A 20,923-nucleotide genomic window follows, 5' to 3' on the forward strand; every position below is an offset into this window, starting at 1 on the left:
ATGCCAAAATTGGCAATCCTATAGAGAAAAACTGGCAAGAAAAATCTAGTGAGGAATTTCCTCACTCCACAGGGAAATCTGAGCTCTGATCTCAGCTCAAATTGCGCTGTCCCACTGGCTCTACATAGTCATTGCGTCACCCTAATGCAGTCGCTTCTACACTTAGCTCAGAATAGCTTCTCGTCAAGCCGTCTGGTCTGCTGCTGTCTAAGAAAATGTCTCTCCTAGCCTTTGGAACCTCTGCCCAGCTTTTGGCACTGAAACTCTGCTTCTCCCTAGCAATTTCAAAATTGCCTCTAGAGGCTATTGCGCTGCTCTGCGTCAACCTCACTGTGGCTCTTCTGCCTCTCAGCAAATGCACTCACTGGAACTGGAATCTTTGCTCCGGCTTCACTGTCACTGCCCCTTTCTCACTGCTTCGATTTCTCTGGCTTTCTCTCCGGCAACTGAATGCTGCTACTCAGGAAATCAAACTGCTCAAGTGATTTCTCCAAGCCCCATCGACTTCTTATAATCTTTTGTTGAGACTTCAATGACCAAGATTAGATTTTAATCGATGGCTAGGATTAACTTGAAGTCGATCTGTGTGAGTTTCTAGAATATTCACACCATAACTTAATTAATTCTGATTAATTAGTCATATTCCCTAAGTTTAGGCTTTGGAAATATTTAAAAACTAACCAATAATCTAATTAAGTTACTTCTAGGCGGAATTTCCAGAAACAATTTTTGGGTTTTGGAGGTCTCATGTATTCTAGCCTCTCCACAAAATTTCAAGGCCAAAACGCATCCGATGCTACAAAAACTAACACATAACCCATTCACGGGTCTTTGTTTTTCCTTTCACATGAGAGCTTCCTCTGCTCTCTCGTCTTGTGGATTATCCAAAAATTGAGGTTGCTTCTCTCCCCATCTCCCCATGGGTTTCTTCCTCCTTCAATTTCGTGCCAGACTTGCCAATTTCGTGGAGTGATTAGAAGCTTCTGGACAAATCCGTAGAAGTTTCTATACGTATTTTACCCATCCCTTGGATGAGACAGTTGGGTCCAGCCCAACTATTTCAATAATTATGGAAGGTAGTAGCTCAACTACCACATCCTTCCCATTAAATATTTTCTTGGGAAAGTTGACAATCTTGGATATTTTAAGTATTTGGCTTAGCTGAATAATTATTGGCAGAGTTTATTTCCATGGTTAGGTTGCTACCAAACTCCTCATGGTCTTCATCAAGGCTCCACCTCTTCATCACTTGTTTGGCATTTACATTAAAAATATAATTACAATTGTTCCAGGTCCCTTTTTAATCCCTTTTACACATGCCCACGCAGGCCATTGACATAATTAATTACATTATCAGTGGAGGATTAAAGGATGCGGCATTACAACTTTCATTTCATAGATGGAAACTCACTCTCTCCTACTCCTGAGTCCTATCCTCGTTTTTGTTGAGAAATGTAACTGATGCAGGTACTTCTTGCACAGGTTTCAATGTGAACATGCATGAAGTGATTCAACGAATTACATTAGTGACCACCTAAGAAAAGTGGGAAATAATTATATCTTGTACTGAGTCCTATCCTCGTTTTTGTTGAGAAATGTAACTGATACAGGTACTTCTTGGACAGGGTTCAATGTGAACATGCATGAAGTGATTCAACGAATTACACTAGTGACCACCTAAGAAAAGTGGGAAATAATTATATCTTGTAATTTCACCTAAAAAATAAAAAATAGTGAAAGTTTCATGTTTTAAAGTCAACTAATCTTAGGAATCTAAATGAAATGTTCTAGAAGTTCTAGAACATTAGTGACTTACATTAGGATTTAATCTTAGCTGTATATTTCAAGATTGATATAGGTTGCAGCTTGGATTGAGGAGAATACCTATCTTCGAGGTTACTTATATTCTCTCAAAGTATAAATATGACAAGATAGGAGAGGTCAATCTGACACATGAGAAGGTAACAAAAGAGCTTGAAGATGGCAAAGTGCATTCAATGAGTAGATTGTTGAAGTGACCAGCATGTACAACATGCCCTACAGGCTGTACCACTGCTGTAGCAGTCTTTTTTTCATGCACAGTCTTCACACCCTCAGAGCTTGCGATACCCTACTGTTTGAGGTGATTTAATTGACCTTACAGCTGCTTGTTCAAAGAAGGCTGCAGAAGTGTCCTTGTAAGCCTTGATCAAAGGAATGCAAAGCTGATTTGAAGGAGAAATCTCTCTGTATGTTTTATTTCTTGCGTTGTTCATTTTTCAGTTATTGTGTAATTGATGCAATGTCAGAAATTTAATTTTCTGCTGTTAAGTAAATTCCGTTTTGAGTCATTTAACATGAGAATATTAGGACAACAGTCATCTAGGCTTGAAAAATTTACAGTTTTATTCATTTCATTCCAATTAGATAGACTGACTAAATCTTTGAGTACTAGGTCCGACATAACTTATTTTTATTTAGAACACAAATAATAGACAGCTCATTTTTTCTCTGTTATAGTGATATGGTTTAGTTGGATTCTCTTTCTTCTATTATCTTTTCTTAAATTCATTTATAATTTTACTTTGATGCTTTTCTTGGGAGATGCATCAAGCAGTCCCTCCATGGTTGTACTTGTGCCTTACATGCTAATCTGTCTTTTGGTGCCATTGACTGCTTCAAGTCACCTGAGGACATTTTTCATTAATACAAATTTCAATTTCTATTTCTAGTTCCACTCCAAAAGCTACTCAATATAAGTTGTTTTGCATGGCTCAACCTTATCCGGAAAGAAAATACAGAGCCTAATGGTTGCTTGAGAATGTAGTTTCTCATCCTGTCGTTCACAATTTTTTGAAAATTGAGCTTTTGGAACTAATTTTGTTATATTTTTCCAGGAAATATTGGCAATGTACCCCTTGTTTTGATTAGTGCTTTGTGTCAAGACAGAACAAATCCTTTTGGTGATTCCAAAACTTGCAATCAAATGGGTAGTGCGTACATATCATTCGGCCAATGGGTATGTGGAGATTAATGCCTAAGATTTCTCCAGTTGGATAGACGCTAGTAATTATAATACATAAGGATTTATTTGTATTCTTGTCACACTGATGTTGAGTGCGCTCTTATTTCATTATTAGTCTTTATCAGAACTTTATTTTGCCTCAGGGAGTGCTGCATCTCTCTAACAGTATCCCAGCTTCCCTGCTGTATGCCATGGCAATGTTCTCTTCTATGTTGCCTGTATGGCTAGAGTTTAGATTTTTTTTTAAATGTTAGTTGATGAGGGAATCAGATAGAGTTCAGTTTATGGATTAGCCATTTTCCCAGAGAAATATCACTTTCTTGCTTCTAGCCATCTTTTGAGGGTTAAAATTTTGCAACAGATACCCACTCATCGATAGTTTTTGCAGGAAGATTTTGTCAGGTTTAAAATAAGTTCAGTTGATTTGTATTGCAGGTTGGTGCAGTCATTCTTTACACTTATGTATTCTCTATGCTTTCTCCTCCTGAAGATTCAGCAAAGGGAGACCTTGAATCTGCATCCGCAGGAGTGAAAAATAGGCTTGACAATCCAGGCAGTGCAAAGTTTCCATTGCTGGCATCAGAAGAGTTTGTTTCTGATTCTTCATCAACATCAGTGGATTGGCGTTCAAAGGCAAGGAAGGTAAGGACCTCACGTGTTTTCAGAAAAAAGATCAAATTTAATTCTTACAAGCCCCAATCTGGAAAATTTTGTGATATGACCTGTTTCATTTACTAGTTAATAGGAAAAGAAGCATGAAATTATTTTGCATAAAAGTTTGGGATGAACCTTGTGGAGGATACCCATATGGTTCAATACTTTTAGAATTATTGATCTTGTATAGTCCAATTCTATGTATATCCATTTCTACCTGGGTTGTACTCTTTAAACCTGAATATGAAAACAGAAGCAGCAGCATGAACCCAGGACACAATAGCAGGAGTGCAGTGATGGGAGCTACAACATTGTTCAGGAAAACAAAATTTTTATTGTTGGAATAAAGTGAGGAATTTATCAATTCCTAGTTAGTTGGTACAGGTACGAATTGGTATCGAAGATTATATCAGAGGGAGCTGAACTGTGGACTTGCACAATGTGTTGGATTACCGGCAATGTCCTGGCAATCGCCAATTGATTGAGACAATCCTCGTGCTAAATTTGTAGGCTATACTTGCTAACCATGATATCTGATATTACACCTCATTCTTAAATGATTGATAATCTGAAACATATTCATTAACTGACCTTCTGATGTTATTGTCCGAAAGTTCCTCTGTAAAGAAGGAAGATGGTGCATTTCTTCCCATATCTGCTGATTCTCCACTCAAGTTGTTTGCCAGCGACATCCTATAGTTACTTAATCAACGAGTCACTAGGAATGACTCATTGTTGTGATAATATCATTTTGTCCGGATTCAAGCAAACAATATGAAATATCTACTCAAGCATTGTAACTGACATTTTAGGGATCTAATTCATGAAGCAAGGGATCCATTTATTTCTGATTCACGTTTATGCAACTCACAGCTTTTACTAGCACTGTGACATATCTTGTATCGATATTCCATGTAAACTCCAAGCGTTGTTTCACGTTTCTCTGATAAGGAAACCTTTTAGAACATGCCCTTATTTATTCTTGTGCTTCCTATATTGAATATTCATGCTCTTATTCTTAAGCTGATGTGAACCCTCTTATTGGCCATTTATTCACCATCCATCTTCATGTATTCATTGCAATATATTGGATAGTGTTTACAGGTAAGATTATGTGATCCAACTTGATTATGTGGTTTGTCTATTTGCAATTTGCTCATATTTCATTTATTTTGATTCATGATTGGATAATTTTGGCATTTTGCACAACATTTCATACATTCAAGTTGCTTGCACCAAGAGGGCAAATGTAAAATAAAAAATTTTCAGTTTACATGGAAATTTCTCTGAACTCAAAATTCAATTTGAAGCATAAATTTCACCTTCAACCTAGAAGGTTTCTCAGTTCTTAGCCCTGTGAATTTTTAGCCTTGGGGCTGCTGTAAAACAAGGTACAAAACAGCAGTAAAAAGAGTAAAATGCGCCACTTCCAAACTGCCCAAATTACCCAGCAATTCAAGGAGAAATGATGCCAAACCAAAGGGATGAGTTTCAACCCTGTTAGGGCAACTTATTAGCCAATAAGGTCTGAAAATACTCTCTTACAGCAGTAATAACAGCAGTATGACATTAATAAAAGCGGCCCCTTATATAATTCACTTAGATATCAAATCACTTAATAATGACACTTTACAATTCCTCTTTTACTTATGGCTGTAAATAACAATGCATAAGGAACATATATAACTAAAATTCAAATATGGAAATTGCACAAGTTTTGGACAACTAGAAACTTCATTAGTATGTTCAAGATAAGTACATGTACATACTATTACGCACCTAAAGTGAGTGACCCCATAGCAGAAAATTTTCTCCTACCATCTCTTCTAGCCAGAAGCCCCAGAGAGTCATTAGTAGCCGATGATGATGTGCCATTCATGTCTCCGCCACTTGCATTAGTCGTATGTTTCCTCACCCATTTGGCATGAGCGCACGTTGGAAGGTGGGCTACTTTATTCATTTTGCAATTGGGTGCTTATGCTTGTTTGTATCTTGGGAAATTGTCATGGATTATGGGGTAACCTGGAAGGAAGAGGGGTTTTGACTGTCATGTTGTTCCCTCACCTTAAATGAAGGGTCAATCTTTAATTCTAGTTCAGTGGGACCTCCCCAAATGGCACAACGGGTATAGGAAGGGCACTACTTGGAAAACCTCAATTGAGATAGCATAGTCCCATCTCTCCCTATTCCATACTTTACCAGTTTCCATCTTACAATACGAGCCCCATATTCCACCTCCCTTTGTCGGGTTCAACCGACTATTGGTTCATGAGGATTGGCACCATACATCCTCATATTTGGGTAGGGCTTGAAACTTGGCCCTGGTAGGTTGATGCAACTAAAAGAACAAGAAAAAACATATGATGGTTGCGAGTAAAAAACAAAAGAAGATCAAAATGCAAAAGATGGTTGGGACATACATATTAGCATGTGGGCAAAAGCCTAGCATAAAAGCTCTACGTCACTCGTAGTGGCCATCACCCGGTTCCTGAGCACATGTTGCTTTTCATATTATGTGAAGGAACCCTTGCATGTGCCAACCCTTGGTGTGTAATGAGTTGCCTTACCCTTAAGGGGATAACTCATTGCTATATATCATACAAAGCAATCTCTAACCCTTGAGTTACGGGTGTTGAATTTCCACGACATATGAGAATCTAGGTTAGGGTCTTAAAATATCTGATGCAACCAACCCAAATGCCTCAACCATCCTACTTTGCGCAATGGAAAAATACACATCAGTGAATCAACTAGCGCACATGAAAATTTTTAAATTTTTCAACCCTTCTTCGTTATATTAAAAAGCTATAATACGTTTAGGGCTCTTGTACCAGGGATCATGGCCCTCACACAATCACTAATAGAAGTACATACAACTAGGGTTTGGTGTCAGCTACTGAACAAGGTACAACTGACCATCTAGATGATGTAGCATGCCCTCACAGCTCCTCTTGGTCGTACCTTGAACACATCTACTGGTTTGTTTGCTCCCAATCTGTAACTCTGCCTCTATTAATGGATCTTCCTCCTTTAGGTCACTGAACACAACTCTCTAATTTGTCCTCTAGATGATCATTCGTCCATCAATGAAACAACACATAGGGACTCCTGTTGAGTTGTTCACAACTCATTTGTGAACAACTTCGAGACTTCCCACTGCTGCTCCTAAAATGTTTGGGACTTCTTCCTTCTATTGCCTTTCTGCACATCTCCAATGAAGACAAACTTTGGGCATGGAGAGCTTCCCTATATCACTACAAGATGTCCTTCTCTTCAGTAAACTTGGGTTGATATAACTGCTTCCTTGACTTCTTTAGTCCTTCAAAGATCAATCCTTGAGCTCTCCTCAAATTTGCCTTTCCTAGCAGACCATTAGTCCTTCAATGTCTGCACTTAGGGCTACAAAGATCACGTTCTTACTACCCTCCTAACAGCCTTAAGATGCTCTTCAACAATCTATCCAAACCTGGACTCTTGATCTCGCACTATTGTTCCTACACTACATCTCCATCTTTAGACTCGCCCATCATCAGTTAGCTCCTTAACTGATCTTGCGGAACCAGAACTACCCTCTACTAGGGCTTGTAGATCTGCCGTCTAATAGTGAATAGGCTACCTCCTTGTCACTGTTCTAAGGCTCCATTATACTGCTGCTCCAACCATGGAACAGTCCCATGAACCTCTTCAACTTCCGCTACTCTTTATGACAGTTCAAAACTCCTTCTGCTTCATATCTCTGCTCAGAATAAGGGTTCTTTGGATCTGCTACCCACAAATGTCTGTGCACTCCATATCTAAGTATGCGGCCTTATTTGCAGGGATGTCTTACCAAATCTAGGCACTCGACCCTTCCTCCCTTTCTTAGATCTGAAGGTACATATCCATTGGCTAATCAAACTAGGAGACTAACCTAACTACGCTTGCAAACACTGCTATTCATAACCCTTATGAACAACCCTTCCTTGAATTTGCCTTCTACTCAATATACAATCCTATTGCTCATACTCTGCACCGGATCTCGATCCCTCTTTCTCTTTGAGCTAGAACAATCACATGTGTCAAACATCAAGGATTACCACGAATTTGCCCTGGCCTAAGGCTTCTCAATCTCTAACCTAAATACTTCAGAACAAAACCAACTTAGTGACCCATTTCCTAGGCTCTAGTCCTCTTCTTAGCATCCTTTCTACAGTCACAAGCCCTGCGGCCATCTTACCAACAACCTTGGTGTTTTGCGGCCCCCCCTTATTTGGGCTGTTTCTTTCCAAACTAGCCCTCACAGGCCTCTCTATCAGTCATGTTGAGATCTGAATGCTAATACACTCTTGGTCAGATGCATCATAGGCCTTTTAGGCCTCTTTTCATGTACATTAGGCCTGGGGATCCTTCTTATGTAGTCTGTCCTAGGTTTTAGGCCTCTCGGCCCTTCCTTCTTTGACCAGCAAGTCATACTAGTTGCGGCCTCTTACTATTAAAATATGCAACTGCAGTCAAATTCGACTTTGGACAACTCATTTGATGGAGATGATGATTGCATTGAATTCCTCTTTTCGAGAGGACCAAAATCAACCTAAAGATCACTCAAAACGGATAAGGGAAAGTGTACTTATGAAGAAAAGCCCACATGTGCATATTTGATAAGGTCGGCCCTAAAGCAAAGTGGACACCCTTGGAAGGTTATAAATACAAGTGACCTCTACCTCATTTGGACATCATGATGAGACACTCTTCTATCTTGGTTTTTGGCTCACACAGGTTTGAGGCTCGTCCGCGAAGGAATAGGTTCGCTCAAAGATGAAATTGCAGGGTTCAAAGCTCACATTTCTGTTTTAGGGTTTTGGGCCTCAGTGGCAGGCACAGGATAGAGTGATCTCGACTGCAGTCGCTCGCTTCCAGGCTCATTCGTGTGATCTAAGCATCCCAGTCACACACATAACTCCTCCTTTGTGCGACTGCCATCTAGGGTTTCAGAATCTCAGTTGCAGACTACAGTGGCTCACTTGTAGGCTCCAAAGAGCGACTAGAAGCTTCCTAGTAGTTGACTGCAGATAGTGACAGTTCATTGCAGGCTTCAAAATTAGGATTTTGAGTATAAGCATTGTTGGGTTCATTCCATGGATGTTGTAGTTTCTTTTGATGAATAGTTGTATGAACGAAGATATGGATCATTATACTCTCTTCCGGTGAATCATTCGATGACAATCTAATAAGAAGAAGGATTTGAAAGGGTTTTCCCCATAGTGGGTTTTGCCCTGGTCTCTGACCAATCCTGGTGTGTCTATACGTGAATGCTTTTCTTCTATTGTTCCTTTATGTTCCGCTGCATTGATGATGATGGTATTGTTCTTTCTATATAGTTGCATACGCTGTTGAATAATGATGTAAATGTGAATAATGTTATGATGTTATGGGGTGAACTTAATGTGTTAATGAAGAAATGCAATTAGCAAAGCAAAGAACAATATAGCCCTAAGAAAAATTAGCACTTACTAGGGACAAGAAACTAGCCCTTAAAATCCTACGACCTACCTTCTTTTGCTCAACGAAACCCTGCAACAAACTCGACTACTTCAGGACTAAAGGAGATCTCCTGAGAGATGAGAAAACCTTCCCCTTTTGCCGATTCTTCGTCGATCTCCCTTGCTTGCCTTGGATCTAGTCTTGGCCTTCCTTGTAGCCCTGTCGACCCTCAAACTAGGGCTCACTAGGTATACATCTTCGGCCTCCTCTTTGATGAAACAAGTATCTCTCCACTTGATGCCTTTAGCGTCTCCTAGGCCTCCTCTAAACAACTTCTCCTAAGCCTTCTTTGGAACCCTCTAGATCTTTAGGGGTTTTGATCCACTCTTAGACTTAGGATATTTATTTTTTAATTTTTCCTTTCAATTTTCTTTTTAGAATTTTAAACCCCATCTAGGTCTAAAACCCCTTCACTTGGGTCTTTTGTCCACAAACCCCTTTTTTGACTTGTTGTCGCCCGAATTGTACACCCAAATGCGACAATGCTCAGAGCAGGGGCTGTCACTTTGATCCCTTCCCTCTCCGTTTAAGCTATTTCCTAAATGCGGGCTAAGGGGGGTAGTCCCTATAGATGAAATGATGAGAATCTCGTTGGAAATCAACATGTTTAGGAGATACCAATGAATGTCCTAGCAACTTGAAGCAAAATTATGTGACGAGCATGATTATTAAGCACAATCAATTAGATTTTAAAGATACAAATGATAGATCAGTGCCTTGAAATTAGGAAGTGCTTGCACAAAAGAGATTAATATATCAAGTTATTGGATGAACAATTGCTGCAAGATGCAAAATATATCGTAAATGAAGTGTCGGACCTAATCTAATGTGAGTTGCAAGATCTTGGTCAATTTTAATTAAATGCCTAATCTAGGTGAAGTCCACGGGAAGGAGGCTAAGGGCTCATTAACGATACCTCCCCTGGAGTTCTAACCACCCAAGTGCCTTCATTCCTACAAGGGATTGCCCACAAGAGAACTGCAAGGTCACCTGTGTTAATTGTGAATGAGGGTCTAGACTTGTCGAATTGGGTGAAGAAAGTGGTCCTATCTCTCTTACAACCAAACTTATGGTTAGAGGTAAATTATAAATATGCACTTCTAATTCTAAAATGAAGATGCAAATGATGTTAAGATTGCTTCAATGAGATTACGAATATATAAAATCCTCCAATATGACGATGTCAAACCACTTGAAATCAAGATGCTCACAATGTTACTTCTCAGCACAAGGTTACAAAGATTCCAAGAGCAACTTATGAAGCACCTTTAGAGAACAATTTATCTTAATGAAACCATATTAGCAATATCAAACAGTCAATGATTCAAGGTGCTTATTAGAATTCCTCTTAATTATAATGTAACGATTTGGAGCCAAAGAAACTTAGAGTGCAATAATGAAAGCAATATCCTCTTATCACTTACGTTATGAGACAATTAAAAACAAAAGAGACTTGCAATGTTTCTTTAAGCACAATACCAACAAGCACCAATAGAGATTGCTACAATGATAAGTAATGTAAGGAGACTAGAAAATGCAAGAATGCAAGGATGCAAGAGTTAGTATGCAAAGTATTAGCTTTATCCTCAAAATCAAAAAGAGATTGATGCAATTATTTAACCAATGCTTATATCATTCAAGGAGATGCACCAGACTGAAATGAATGCTTATACCTAAGTTGCACGAAACGGGGAAACGGAAACGAGTTTCCGAAACGGGAAGCGAAACGAAACGCGACCTCCCCAAATTTTGGAAACGGGGAAACGCGAATATATATAATAATATAATATATATATATATATATATATTAAAAATATTTAAAATTATTAATATATATATGTGCAATCATAAAGCATTAATGATACATTTACTTAAACATTAAGATTAAATTTACATCACATTTACTCATTAGTCATGATTCATGAATAATCACATAATGAAAATAAAAATATAGGAACTGGAAAATCCAAAATCAGCCTTTATTTATATTAGTATATGAGGCTGCAAGTACAATAAAGACTATAAGGCTGCAAGAACTATAGAGACAAGTCACAAAAGACTAATCCTCATCATAACAATCCTCATCAAAAATAGAAGCAGCAGAATGCTCAACAGTGGATGGTGGTGCTGAAGAAGATGATGCACCAATTCCACTTCCAGAATCGTCCTCAATATTCAAGGCAGCAAGAGAGAGATCCAAATCAGGATTTTCTGCATCCACATCCCATTCTTTAGAAGGACCACTGTTGTATTCTGGACCCCTACGAGATGCAAGGCGAAGGTTGGAGTGCACATAAACAAGATCCTCTGCTTTCTGTGAGCCCAACCTGTTGCGCTTCACAGAATGAATAAAACCATAATTGCTCCAATTCCTTTCTACTGATGAAGAGCTTGCCACTTGTGAAAGAATACGAATGGCAAGGCTTTGCAAATGTACACCATTTGCTCCATGACAAATCCACCACCTAACTGGATTCATGGTGCTTCTCTCCTCCAAAGCTGATATATCTGCATAATCATCTATTCCTGCAGCAAAACTGGCAAATTCCTCCTTTACCTCCCTATGTAGATGAGAAGGAAACATTCTCATAAGTGCTTTTTTCACCCCAGTAGCCACCTCTCTATCCTTATGGGGTGCCTTCCTCTTCCCATTGCTTTTAGCAATAAGCTCCTCATCATAAAATTTGGGGTTCAAAGCATGTGCTAAAGTGTGCAATGGTGTATTGAAATTGTTCCACCTGTCAACAATGATTTTCTTGATCAAACCAGCAAAATGATCATCAACAAACAGAAGTTGTGGAGACTCCTGCGAAATGATTTCCATAGTTTTCTCAACCATGGAATCCATGTCATCGTATACCTCTCCCAAGAAAGGTTGGTCAGTGTCAGCACTCCGGAGAAGCTCAAATGCAGGGGTTGTGAACTTTAGCAAGAAATCTACCTTGCTCCACCAATCCTCATCAAGGCACAATCTACGCACCATAGATCCCCGCTCTGAATCTGCTTGTGTCCACTCAATCAACAAACAGAAGTTGTGGAGACTCCTGCGAAATGATTTCCATAATTTTCTCAACCATGGAATCCATGTCATCATATACCTCTCCCAAGAAAGGTTGGTCAGTGTCAGCACTCCGGAGAAGCTCAAATGCAGGGGTTGTGAACTTTAGCAAGAAATCTACCTTGCTCCACCAATCCTCATCAAGGCACAATCTACGCACCATAGATCCCCGCTCTGAATCTGCTTGTCTCCACTCAATCCAAAGTTGACTCACCACCATAGAAACTAATGCATGCTTAACCTCAACAAGGCGGCGCAACATCACGAAGTTTGAGGCATATCTTGTCTCAGCAACTTTTAACAACTCCAATTTGGAGTACTCTCGAAATATGGCCTGAGACTGGTGGTGGTTGGTGATGAATTTGATAATCTCCCTTGCTTCCCTTGTGACTTCCTTTATCCAGGAAACTTTGTTGTCGATCTCCTCTAAGATCAGATTCAGATTATGGACAATGCATGGTGTCCAAAAGATGTGGTCATACCTCCCCTCAATAATTAAACCTGCAGCTTTGCAAACTGGTGCATTATCCGTGATAACTTGCACCACCCTGTTAGGCCCTATTTGTTCAATAGCTTTTATAATAACATCAGCAATGAACTGTGCATCTTTCACCTCTCCTGAGCAGTGTTCTGCCTTGATAAACATTGCTCCTTTGGGGGAAGTGGCAATGATATTTATCAATGGTCTGCGCCTCATATCTGTCCAACCATTTGAGACTATGGTAACCCCAGAGCTACTCTAGGAAGAACGAATTGGAGCTAAAATGTCCTCCACAAGTTCCTTCTCATTTTTGAGAAGCTGGGTTCTGACTTTCTCATAGTTGGGCCCCTTGTACCCTTGAGGAGCTTTGTTAACTGCCCTTATCATATCTTGCCAGTAAGGAGAGCGAACAACATTGAATGGGATACCACATGCATAAATGCACCTGGCCACTCTGGAATCAGCTTCTTCTCTTGCTTGCACATTCACCAATCTAGCAATTCTGCTATCTTGAACTGAATGGGATGCCCCTGAGCCTCTGGTATTTTTGGGTGCTGGTTGTTCATGTTCTTGAGTGTGACCAACTCTCCTCTTTCTTGCTTCAGCTACAATCCTTGGCTCAATGTTAGATGGAGCTTGAGTAAGGTCATCATGCCTTCTCTTAGTACCATCCGCCTCATCTTGCTCTCTTTGATATGCCCTCCTTACCAACGGATTTGATGTTTTTGTGCAACCTGAAATCCCCTGTCCTCCTCCATGCAATAGATGCGCCTTCACTCTTGGGTAGGAGCCCTTGTACGTATTATTGCAAAGATTGCATCGCCATTCCCATGAGCCACCACCTCCACATCTTTGAAGCTTCGTCACATGCCTCCAAAGAGGATAATATTCAGCCCTTGGGTTGGCCCTAGGGTTTGAAGTTGCAGCTGCACTTTGGCTGGAAGCCATTGCTGCAAAAATAAATTAAAAAAACAAATTTGTAAATAATAAAAACGTTTTTCATATTTTTGGCTGTATAAACCCTAGAAAAATTAAAGAAATAGTAAGAAAAAAACTAAGAAATGAATGTGGCTTACCCAAATTAATTTTCTGTGGCTGAATCTACCCTAAAATGCCAGAAAAGAGGAGAAATATGGCTGTAGCTGAGCCAAATCTGTTGCAAAAATAAATTTAAAAAACAAATCTATAAATAAAAAACGTTTTTCATATTTTTGGCTGCATAAACCCTAGAAAAATTGAAGAAATAGTAAGAAAAAACTAACAAAACGAATGTGGCTTACCCAAATTAATTTTCTGTGGTTGAAACTACCCCGAAATGCTAGAAAAGAGAAGAGAAATATGGCTGTAGCTGAGCCAAATCTGCTGCTACAGAAATCTCCTGCTGAAATCTCTTTCTCTTGCTGCTGAAATCTCTTTCTCCCGCTGCTGAAATCTACTTTGCTCACTGCTCAAAACACCCTAGCTGAAACAACTGCCAATCTCCAAGAGAAACGACTTGCTGAATAGTGTGATGAGAGAATGAGAGAAACTGTTCTTTTATAACTTTAGAAATGGTTTCTAGAACATCCTGGAAACCCTAAAAAAATTTAAAAACAAATTAGAAAAAAAAATTAAAAAACAAGTGTTTTTTTTGGGGAAACGGGGCCCGTACGGCCTGGAAACGCGTTTCCGGCCGTATGGCCACGTTTCTGTTTCGGGAAATGTGACCGTACGGCCGGAAACGCGTTTCCAGGCCGTACGGTACGGGGAAACGAGTTTCGTTTCGTTTCCCCTGGCGAAACGCCCTCTAAACCCACGTTTCCTGCAACTTAGGCTTATACCAATCAGATCAACCCACTGTCACTATGAAAACAGTCCCAAAAATCACTTGCAAACTAGCTAGATCAATAGTGATTAAGCCTTTAGTTAATGTGTAAAATTCTTTTAGGTTCTTAGGCTTATTAAGATTAGTTTTAGGATTTCCTTAAGGTGATTATAAGATGATTATGCCACTGTCATAAAACATTAGACTCCTGTAGTAATGAGATCAGCAAGATTAGTCACCAATGATGTGATGAAAGAAAACCGAAGAACACCTCAAATGATTCTTCTGATTATTATGTGCTATTCTTAGGTATTTTTAGGCTCTTTTAAGACTAGATCTTACAGATTACACCACTGTTATGATTAACTTCAGAACTGATTGTTTATGACAGTCATGGAAATAGTGAGGATAGGGAGAGAGCAAACCCTTGAGGGCTTGTGGCCTAGTCCTTGTTGTCGCCCAAATTTTACAGGCGAGAAGCGACAATGATCAGGTCGAGGGCTGTCACTTTGATCCCCAACCTCTCCATTCTAGCTATCTCCCTACAACAGGCTATGAGGGGTAGTTACTATGAAATGTGAAGATGCAAGACTTGTCGACAACCGACAAGTCCGGAGACACAACTGAATGGCCTAGCAACTCAGTCAAAATAGCAAGTTAAATGATTTGATTAGATTATCGTGGAAGACTAGTGCCTGAATGGAGTCAAATACTTGCTTAAGATAAATTATTTACCAAGTCACCAGACGAATAGTTGCTGCCTTAGGATGCTTCACTATCCTAAATAAGATGCAGTGCCTAAAATCTAAGTGAAATGCAGATGTAATGTCCCCAATTAAATTAATCTTGCTAAGAAGAATTTCCATTTTTGCCATTGGGTGTTGGGAAATATTTTAGCATGTAAACTTAGGAAAAGTGGGTGGAGGGAGTCCCCACTTAATTTTTGGAGAGATGGAGGCCACCAACATTAGAAAATGGGAAAAATTAAATTGGTAGTGGGATGTGGGGTTCACCCAAAAAGGGAAATTCAAACCCCTTAGGAAAATCGAGCTAGGGAGAAGCAGGTCGAATTGGTGGGGCGCACAAGGAGAGAAAGGGAGAAGCAAAGATAAATAGAAGGAAGAGGCATCATTTTGGGGGCAGTAAAGATACCAAGGTCACAGGTACCTAATCGCAGGAGAGTTCAGAAATACGTAGTGAATGAAGGCCGCAAAAGCTTCAAGAGTATCTAAACTACCACTGTTTTAAGGCTAACTGCTCTAACTTTATCCAGATCACAAATTCATCAAGAATTGGCAACAGGTCTGTGTCTTGATGGATGGAATCACAGAGAGCTCAAGAACGCCTTGGTGAGGAATTTTTGGTAGATGAAACTCTCAAGACCTTATATCAATTGATCCTTTAAAGCTCAGTAGCCTTTAGAACTAAGGCCGAGAGATAGAGAGTAATTTCGCTGGCCTGAGAGTAATTTTGCTTACCTGAGATAATAAATGCTTGTTCAGAAATTAATATACTTGGAGGGCTGAATAAACAAATTTCTCAATCTTGACAGTCCATCAATTTGGACTTCCACCTGCAAGAGATATCTGCCCAAACAAATCCCCAAAAACAAAAGGAAAAACCTAAAACCCTAACCCTTCTGATGTCTGGCTGTCTGCACAGGGATCGGATTACTTCAGAGCAAGATCACAAGAATGGTGCGTTGAAGTGCATAGTACATACATTTAAGGTGAGGTTTAGGCCTTCTTTTATAGTTGATCTCTAGGATAGAAGTGGCTTCCAATAGTTGACCAGTGGAGGGCTTTTAGGAGAGAAATTTTGAATTTTACATGCCTTGTTGCCCAAGCAAAGAAGGCCGCTAGACATTTGGTGAATGGATTTGGTTCGCTCCCTTTTTTTAATTGATGAAGAACACCTGTTGTAGGTATAAAACAGTTTTGATGCCCTCTACAAAGTGATTGTTGCATAAATCTTGAAGAAAACCCTTAATCTTGATGTTAATAGCCAGACTATTCAATGATAAGATGCCATGTCACCATCCCTTGGGGTTTTTACCCACAAACTGAAGATATCTCACAATCCATGAAGAACCACGTGGCGTGCCACAAACCACCGGAAACAACTCAATGAGGAGAACCAATCTAGGGTGGTATGGATGCAAGAATCCATGATCTGCCATGTCATATTGGTCAATGAAAGCGGGCCATCCCCTGGTGCTGCTTGGGTTGACATCAATGACAACCACCTATTCAACAAAGACTACTTGACATGCACCAAACCTTCGTGTCAATTCTTTCTTATTCCTTATGGACTTCCATCCTGAATTGTTTCTTATTATAATTTATGTCTTGTTTTGAGTCTTGATGTTGTTGCAGGCTACAAAACCCGCAATGTAAATTTTTGAAAACATGTGTTTTAACAAACTAGATTAAAGACTCAATAATAAGCTTTGAAATTTACAGAATACGTCGAACTGATATTATAAATGTCAAATCTATATTGCTTTATGAGGAAAGGAAATAAGGTCAGGTTGGCATGGATGATTACAAACACTGAGAGGAAAAATGTAGAATTGTTCCTTCGCAAGGAAAATTAACCAATTTTTAGATATCCAAACTCTGCAAGCAAACAATATAATGTTCCTTTAATGGAGTGAAGTTATTTTCCCTTTTTAAGAAACTACTGCACCCATGTAGAGCATCTCTTGTTTTGAGAAATTGAGAATTGAGGTGCATTAACCTTTCTATTCATGTCATAGGCCACTGGAGGTTTTTGTAAATCTTGATCAATTTCTCAAGCCTTATCCAGTTTATAATTGACCTCACTGTTTAGAAACCTTGTTTCATCGCCTACTGGTGACTAATATGGTTACCTTCATCTGCCATGATTGGTTACTCATCATTACTCAATTTTACAACAATTCCTATACTTTATATGCCATCTTAATAGTAAAAAAAGGAGTATTTTTGGAAAATGCTTCATAAAGATACATAGAACATATAAATACATCAGGTTTCAATGTGGTTACATCATGCAGACAACTGGAATGCCAGGAAAGGCTAATATATGGATTGTTCATGTTTGTTTTTTTGTTTCATTGAATTTTCATGCAAGCTTTATGAACCTTTAAAAAATAGTTTCTTTTCAAGTTCTTGAAACAATGTTAATAGGTTAAATACAAGTATCTTTGTCTCACAATGCAGATAGGTGACGGTATATCTTCCCTTGTTGATCGATTCAAGCTTAAGCAAATAATGCAACCACCTATTTTAGCTTCTGTAAGTAAAATTTTTTCAAGTTGTTGAACAGTGAAAAATAGTTAAGCTAGTTAGTTTATTTCAATAGTTTTTGTTGCAAAGAGATGCTTGTTTATTTTAATATTGTTTGTGACAAGAGATGCACATTCTTGGATCTTTTTCCCCGACATAGTTAACATTCAACAGGATGCTTTTATAGTCTCTTATATCTATTACTGTCCAGTTTCTGATAGAGAAAAGTTGCATGTTTCATGGTTTTCTAATAACCTTTTAGAGGCTTGATTCCACATATGAAAGACAAGCCAGAAGGAAATGGTAATGGCAGTTAGTATTCAATGCTTAACTACTCATCAACTATAAGGACTACGATAATTAAGTCAATGCAATGTCTATACATTGGATAGTCAGATATTAATAAGAAAGCTTATTGTGCCTATAGGTGCATTCTACAAAACTGTTAATTTTAGGTATGTTTTGTGCTTAGAGCAATTATTTCAATTTTCTCAATTAGCTCAATATCTTTTCCAGATTAGCAATCACATCAGCATCAAAGTAAATTGCAGATGGAACATAAATATAGGTTGCGGAAGAGAAGCCAACACAAGAGGACACAAGATGTGGCGCTAGCCAGGGAGAAACCCCAATGTGAGGAAGCCCTTGATCAATTCTTCTTATATGTTCTTCAATAGTTCAACAGAGAGAGAGAGATAGTACAATTACAACAAAAGTCAAAACTTTGACTTATCTAAATAAGAGCATAGATCATCTCTAAGAAGATGATACATGAGATAGCTGAACTCAATTGAAGACATGTTGCTTCAACTGATTTTCCAAGGTGACTCTTTCACCTATCATTGTGTTGCACCTCGTCATTATGCTGCACCTCACCCTGCTGCACCATGCTGCACCCATCATCACTATGCTGGACCTCATAACCATGCTGCACACATCATACTGCTGCATTTTATGCTGCCACTGCTGTCCCATGTGCGATTGTTGCACCATGCTGCCACAACTGTCTCATGTGCCATTGCTGCACCATGCCACCACAGCTGTCCCATGTGCCATAGTTGCACCATGCTAGCCAATACTGTCCCATGTGGCACACTGCTGTCTCACTGTTAGTGACATTGCCATCCCATGTTTGCTTGCTGTCCCATCACAGCTTGCTATCCCAATTGTGCCATCATTGCACTATGCCATTGTTGCTAGCACTGCTGTCCCATCACACTGCACTGCTGCATTGTTGCTCTCTGGTTAGGGCATCACCTACAGCCCTATTCCTTCACACAACTCAGCAATTAGCCCTCCAAAAGACTGTGGTTTACCAAGGGAATATGCCTCCACTCCTATGCTGCCTTTGTCTGCTTGTTTTACCTCAAACGCAACACATAGATGGCCTCTAGCTGCTGGCTATGGCCTGCGGCCTAGCCCAGCAGCTAGCTGTAGCTGTGGCTCCCTTATACACCACCCAAACAGCCCTTAAACAACATTGTTTTCTCCTCCAGATTTGCGGCCTTCCTTGCCCAGCAATCTGCACCCAAGACGGCTCTCAAACAAGCCTCAAAGCAGCCCGCTGTAACCTACAGCAACTTGGCCTCTCCACAGAAATACCACGCTGCTCTTTAAGCTCCCCCACGCTGCCCCTTTGGCCCTTCAAACTGCGGCTAAGATATTGGAATCCCTGCTCTAAATCTGCACTTGAAACAACCCCAAACAAAATTGTCTAACCCCTAAAATTACCTCAAAAATACGCTGTCCATACAACCCTTCCATGTTGTCTAGGGCAGCCTCTAGGGCAGCCTCCTAACCACGGTTCCAAGCCTCGTTCTCCACGCAGATTTCAGAGCTATACTTAGAGATATATATCCACACATGGATGCATAGAGTTGTCATAGGTTAGGGCTTGCTAGGACTGCGGCTAGGGCTGCTAAGACCTCCTCCATAGCTGCATAGATCCTCCTTCTTAGGACTGTGTTAGGGCTTGTAGAGACTGCGTTTAGGGCTTCATACTAGGGCTCCTTTACCTTTTGTGTTTTAGGGCTTCCTCTCTTAGATTTCTCTTCCACTAAAACCCAGAACAAGTGGAGAGAAATCAAGAGTGAAGTGTGTGTAAAATGACTCTCAAGTCATCTCCTTTTATACTAAAACGTTGAGCACATGTGGGGTTTATTTGGTTGTTGGCCGACCTTGACGAATTGTCTATTAACACAAATAAATTCATAACTCCATGAATACTTATCGGAATCGGATGATCTTTAGATCAATCCTACACCTCTCGATGAGAGGGATCCAAGAAAAATATCAGCTGCCATAAATAAGATGACTCACATGGAGTTTGGCCCTAATTGCCAATTTTAATAGTCCCTCTCAGCTAGGGAGAACTCCATCCGCTTATCAATCGACCAGACTGTACTATCTCTGCCAACTGTGCCCTGCTCTACTTGGCTCTGCTCTACTCTCTTGAACCATGAAAAAGAAGAATCGATTGAGAATGTCTCATACCATTCTCTACTGACCTAAAGTCAGTTCCATGTGAAGAGAGTGTGTCATACCACTCTTACTGATCCCAGATCAGTTCCAAGAGAGTGAGTCATATCACTCTTACTGACCCGAAGTCAGTTCCAATTGATCCCAGATCAATATCAAAAGAGAGTGTCTCAAACCACTCATACTGATCCCAGATCAATGGAGGTCATCCTAGCATAGGGAGTACGGTAGATACAACGATGCGTCCATCGATAGTACTACTATGGTCCCTAACCCCATTTCCCTGCTCATTGGCCAGATGAGAGGTACTTCCCATGAGTCTTAGACTGCATGGGTATGATGCCTCGATAGGAGAACCACTCATCCTATCCCTAAGTCGCCACGGGGTATCACAGGGGAAGGCTGAGCCATTCACCCTGTACACAACGCAACATTAGGGGAGGGTGCGTCACCCTATGGTCGCTTGTTATCAAAAAGTTAACATCTTGAAGAATTTGATTCCTCTCAATGGTTGATAAAATCCATAGTTGAAATGGATATAGTTTAGTATAGCCAACTCCCACACATTCCCATTCATACCTCACGATTTATTAGCATTAGGTTTTCATCATTTTCATATCAAATAGGTAAAAAGGTCAACATGGTTCTAGACCCT

The 20,923-nt window shown here is 39.8% G+C and overlaps 2 protein-coding genes across 3 annotated transcripts in view; one reads left to right on the top strand and one right to left on the bottom strand.

Moving 5' to 3' along the window:
- Window positions 1–20,923, bottom strand: part of LOC149197888 (protein PIN-LIKES 6-like) — a 442,686-nt gene that overhangs the window by 216,011 nt on the left and 205,752 nt on the right. The gene's annotated exons all lie outside the window — the stretch shown is intronic.
- Window positions 1–20,923, top strand: part of LOC149197889 (protein PIN-LIKES 6-like) — a 162,047-nt gene that overhangs the window by 44,047 nt on the left and 97,077 nt on the right. Inside the window, exons 3-5 of the mRNA XM_089406195.1 lie at window positions 2,877–2,998; window positions 3,440–3,646; window positions 17,725–17,799. Of these exons, the coding sequence (XP_089262321.1) occupies window positions 2,877–2,998; window positions 3,440–3,646; window positions 17,725–17,799 (404 nt within the window). The remainder of the gene's footprint in view (window positions 1–2,876; window positions 2,999–3,439; window positions 3,647–17,724; window positions 17,800–20,923) is intronic.

The sequence above is a fragment of the Pinus tabuliformis genome, chromosome 2_2 (genome assembly GCF_031772625.1).
Source record: "Pinus tabuliformis cultivar Carrire ecotype Pingquan chromosome 2_2, CPIR1, whole genome shotgun sequence".
Classification (NCBI taxonomy): Eukaryota; Viridiplantae; Streptophyta; class Pinopsida; order Pinales; family Pinaceae; genus Pinus; species Pinus tabuliformis.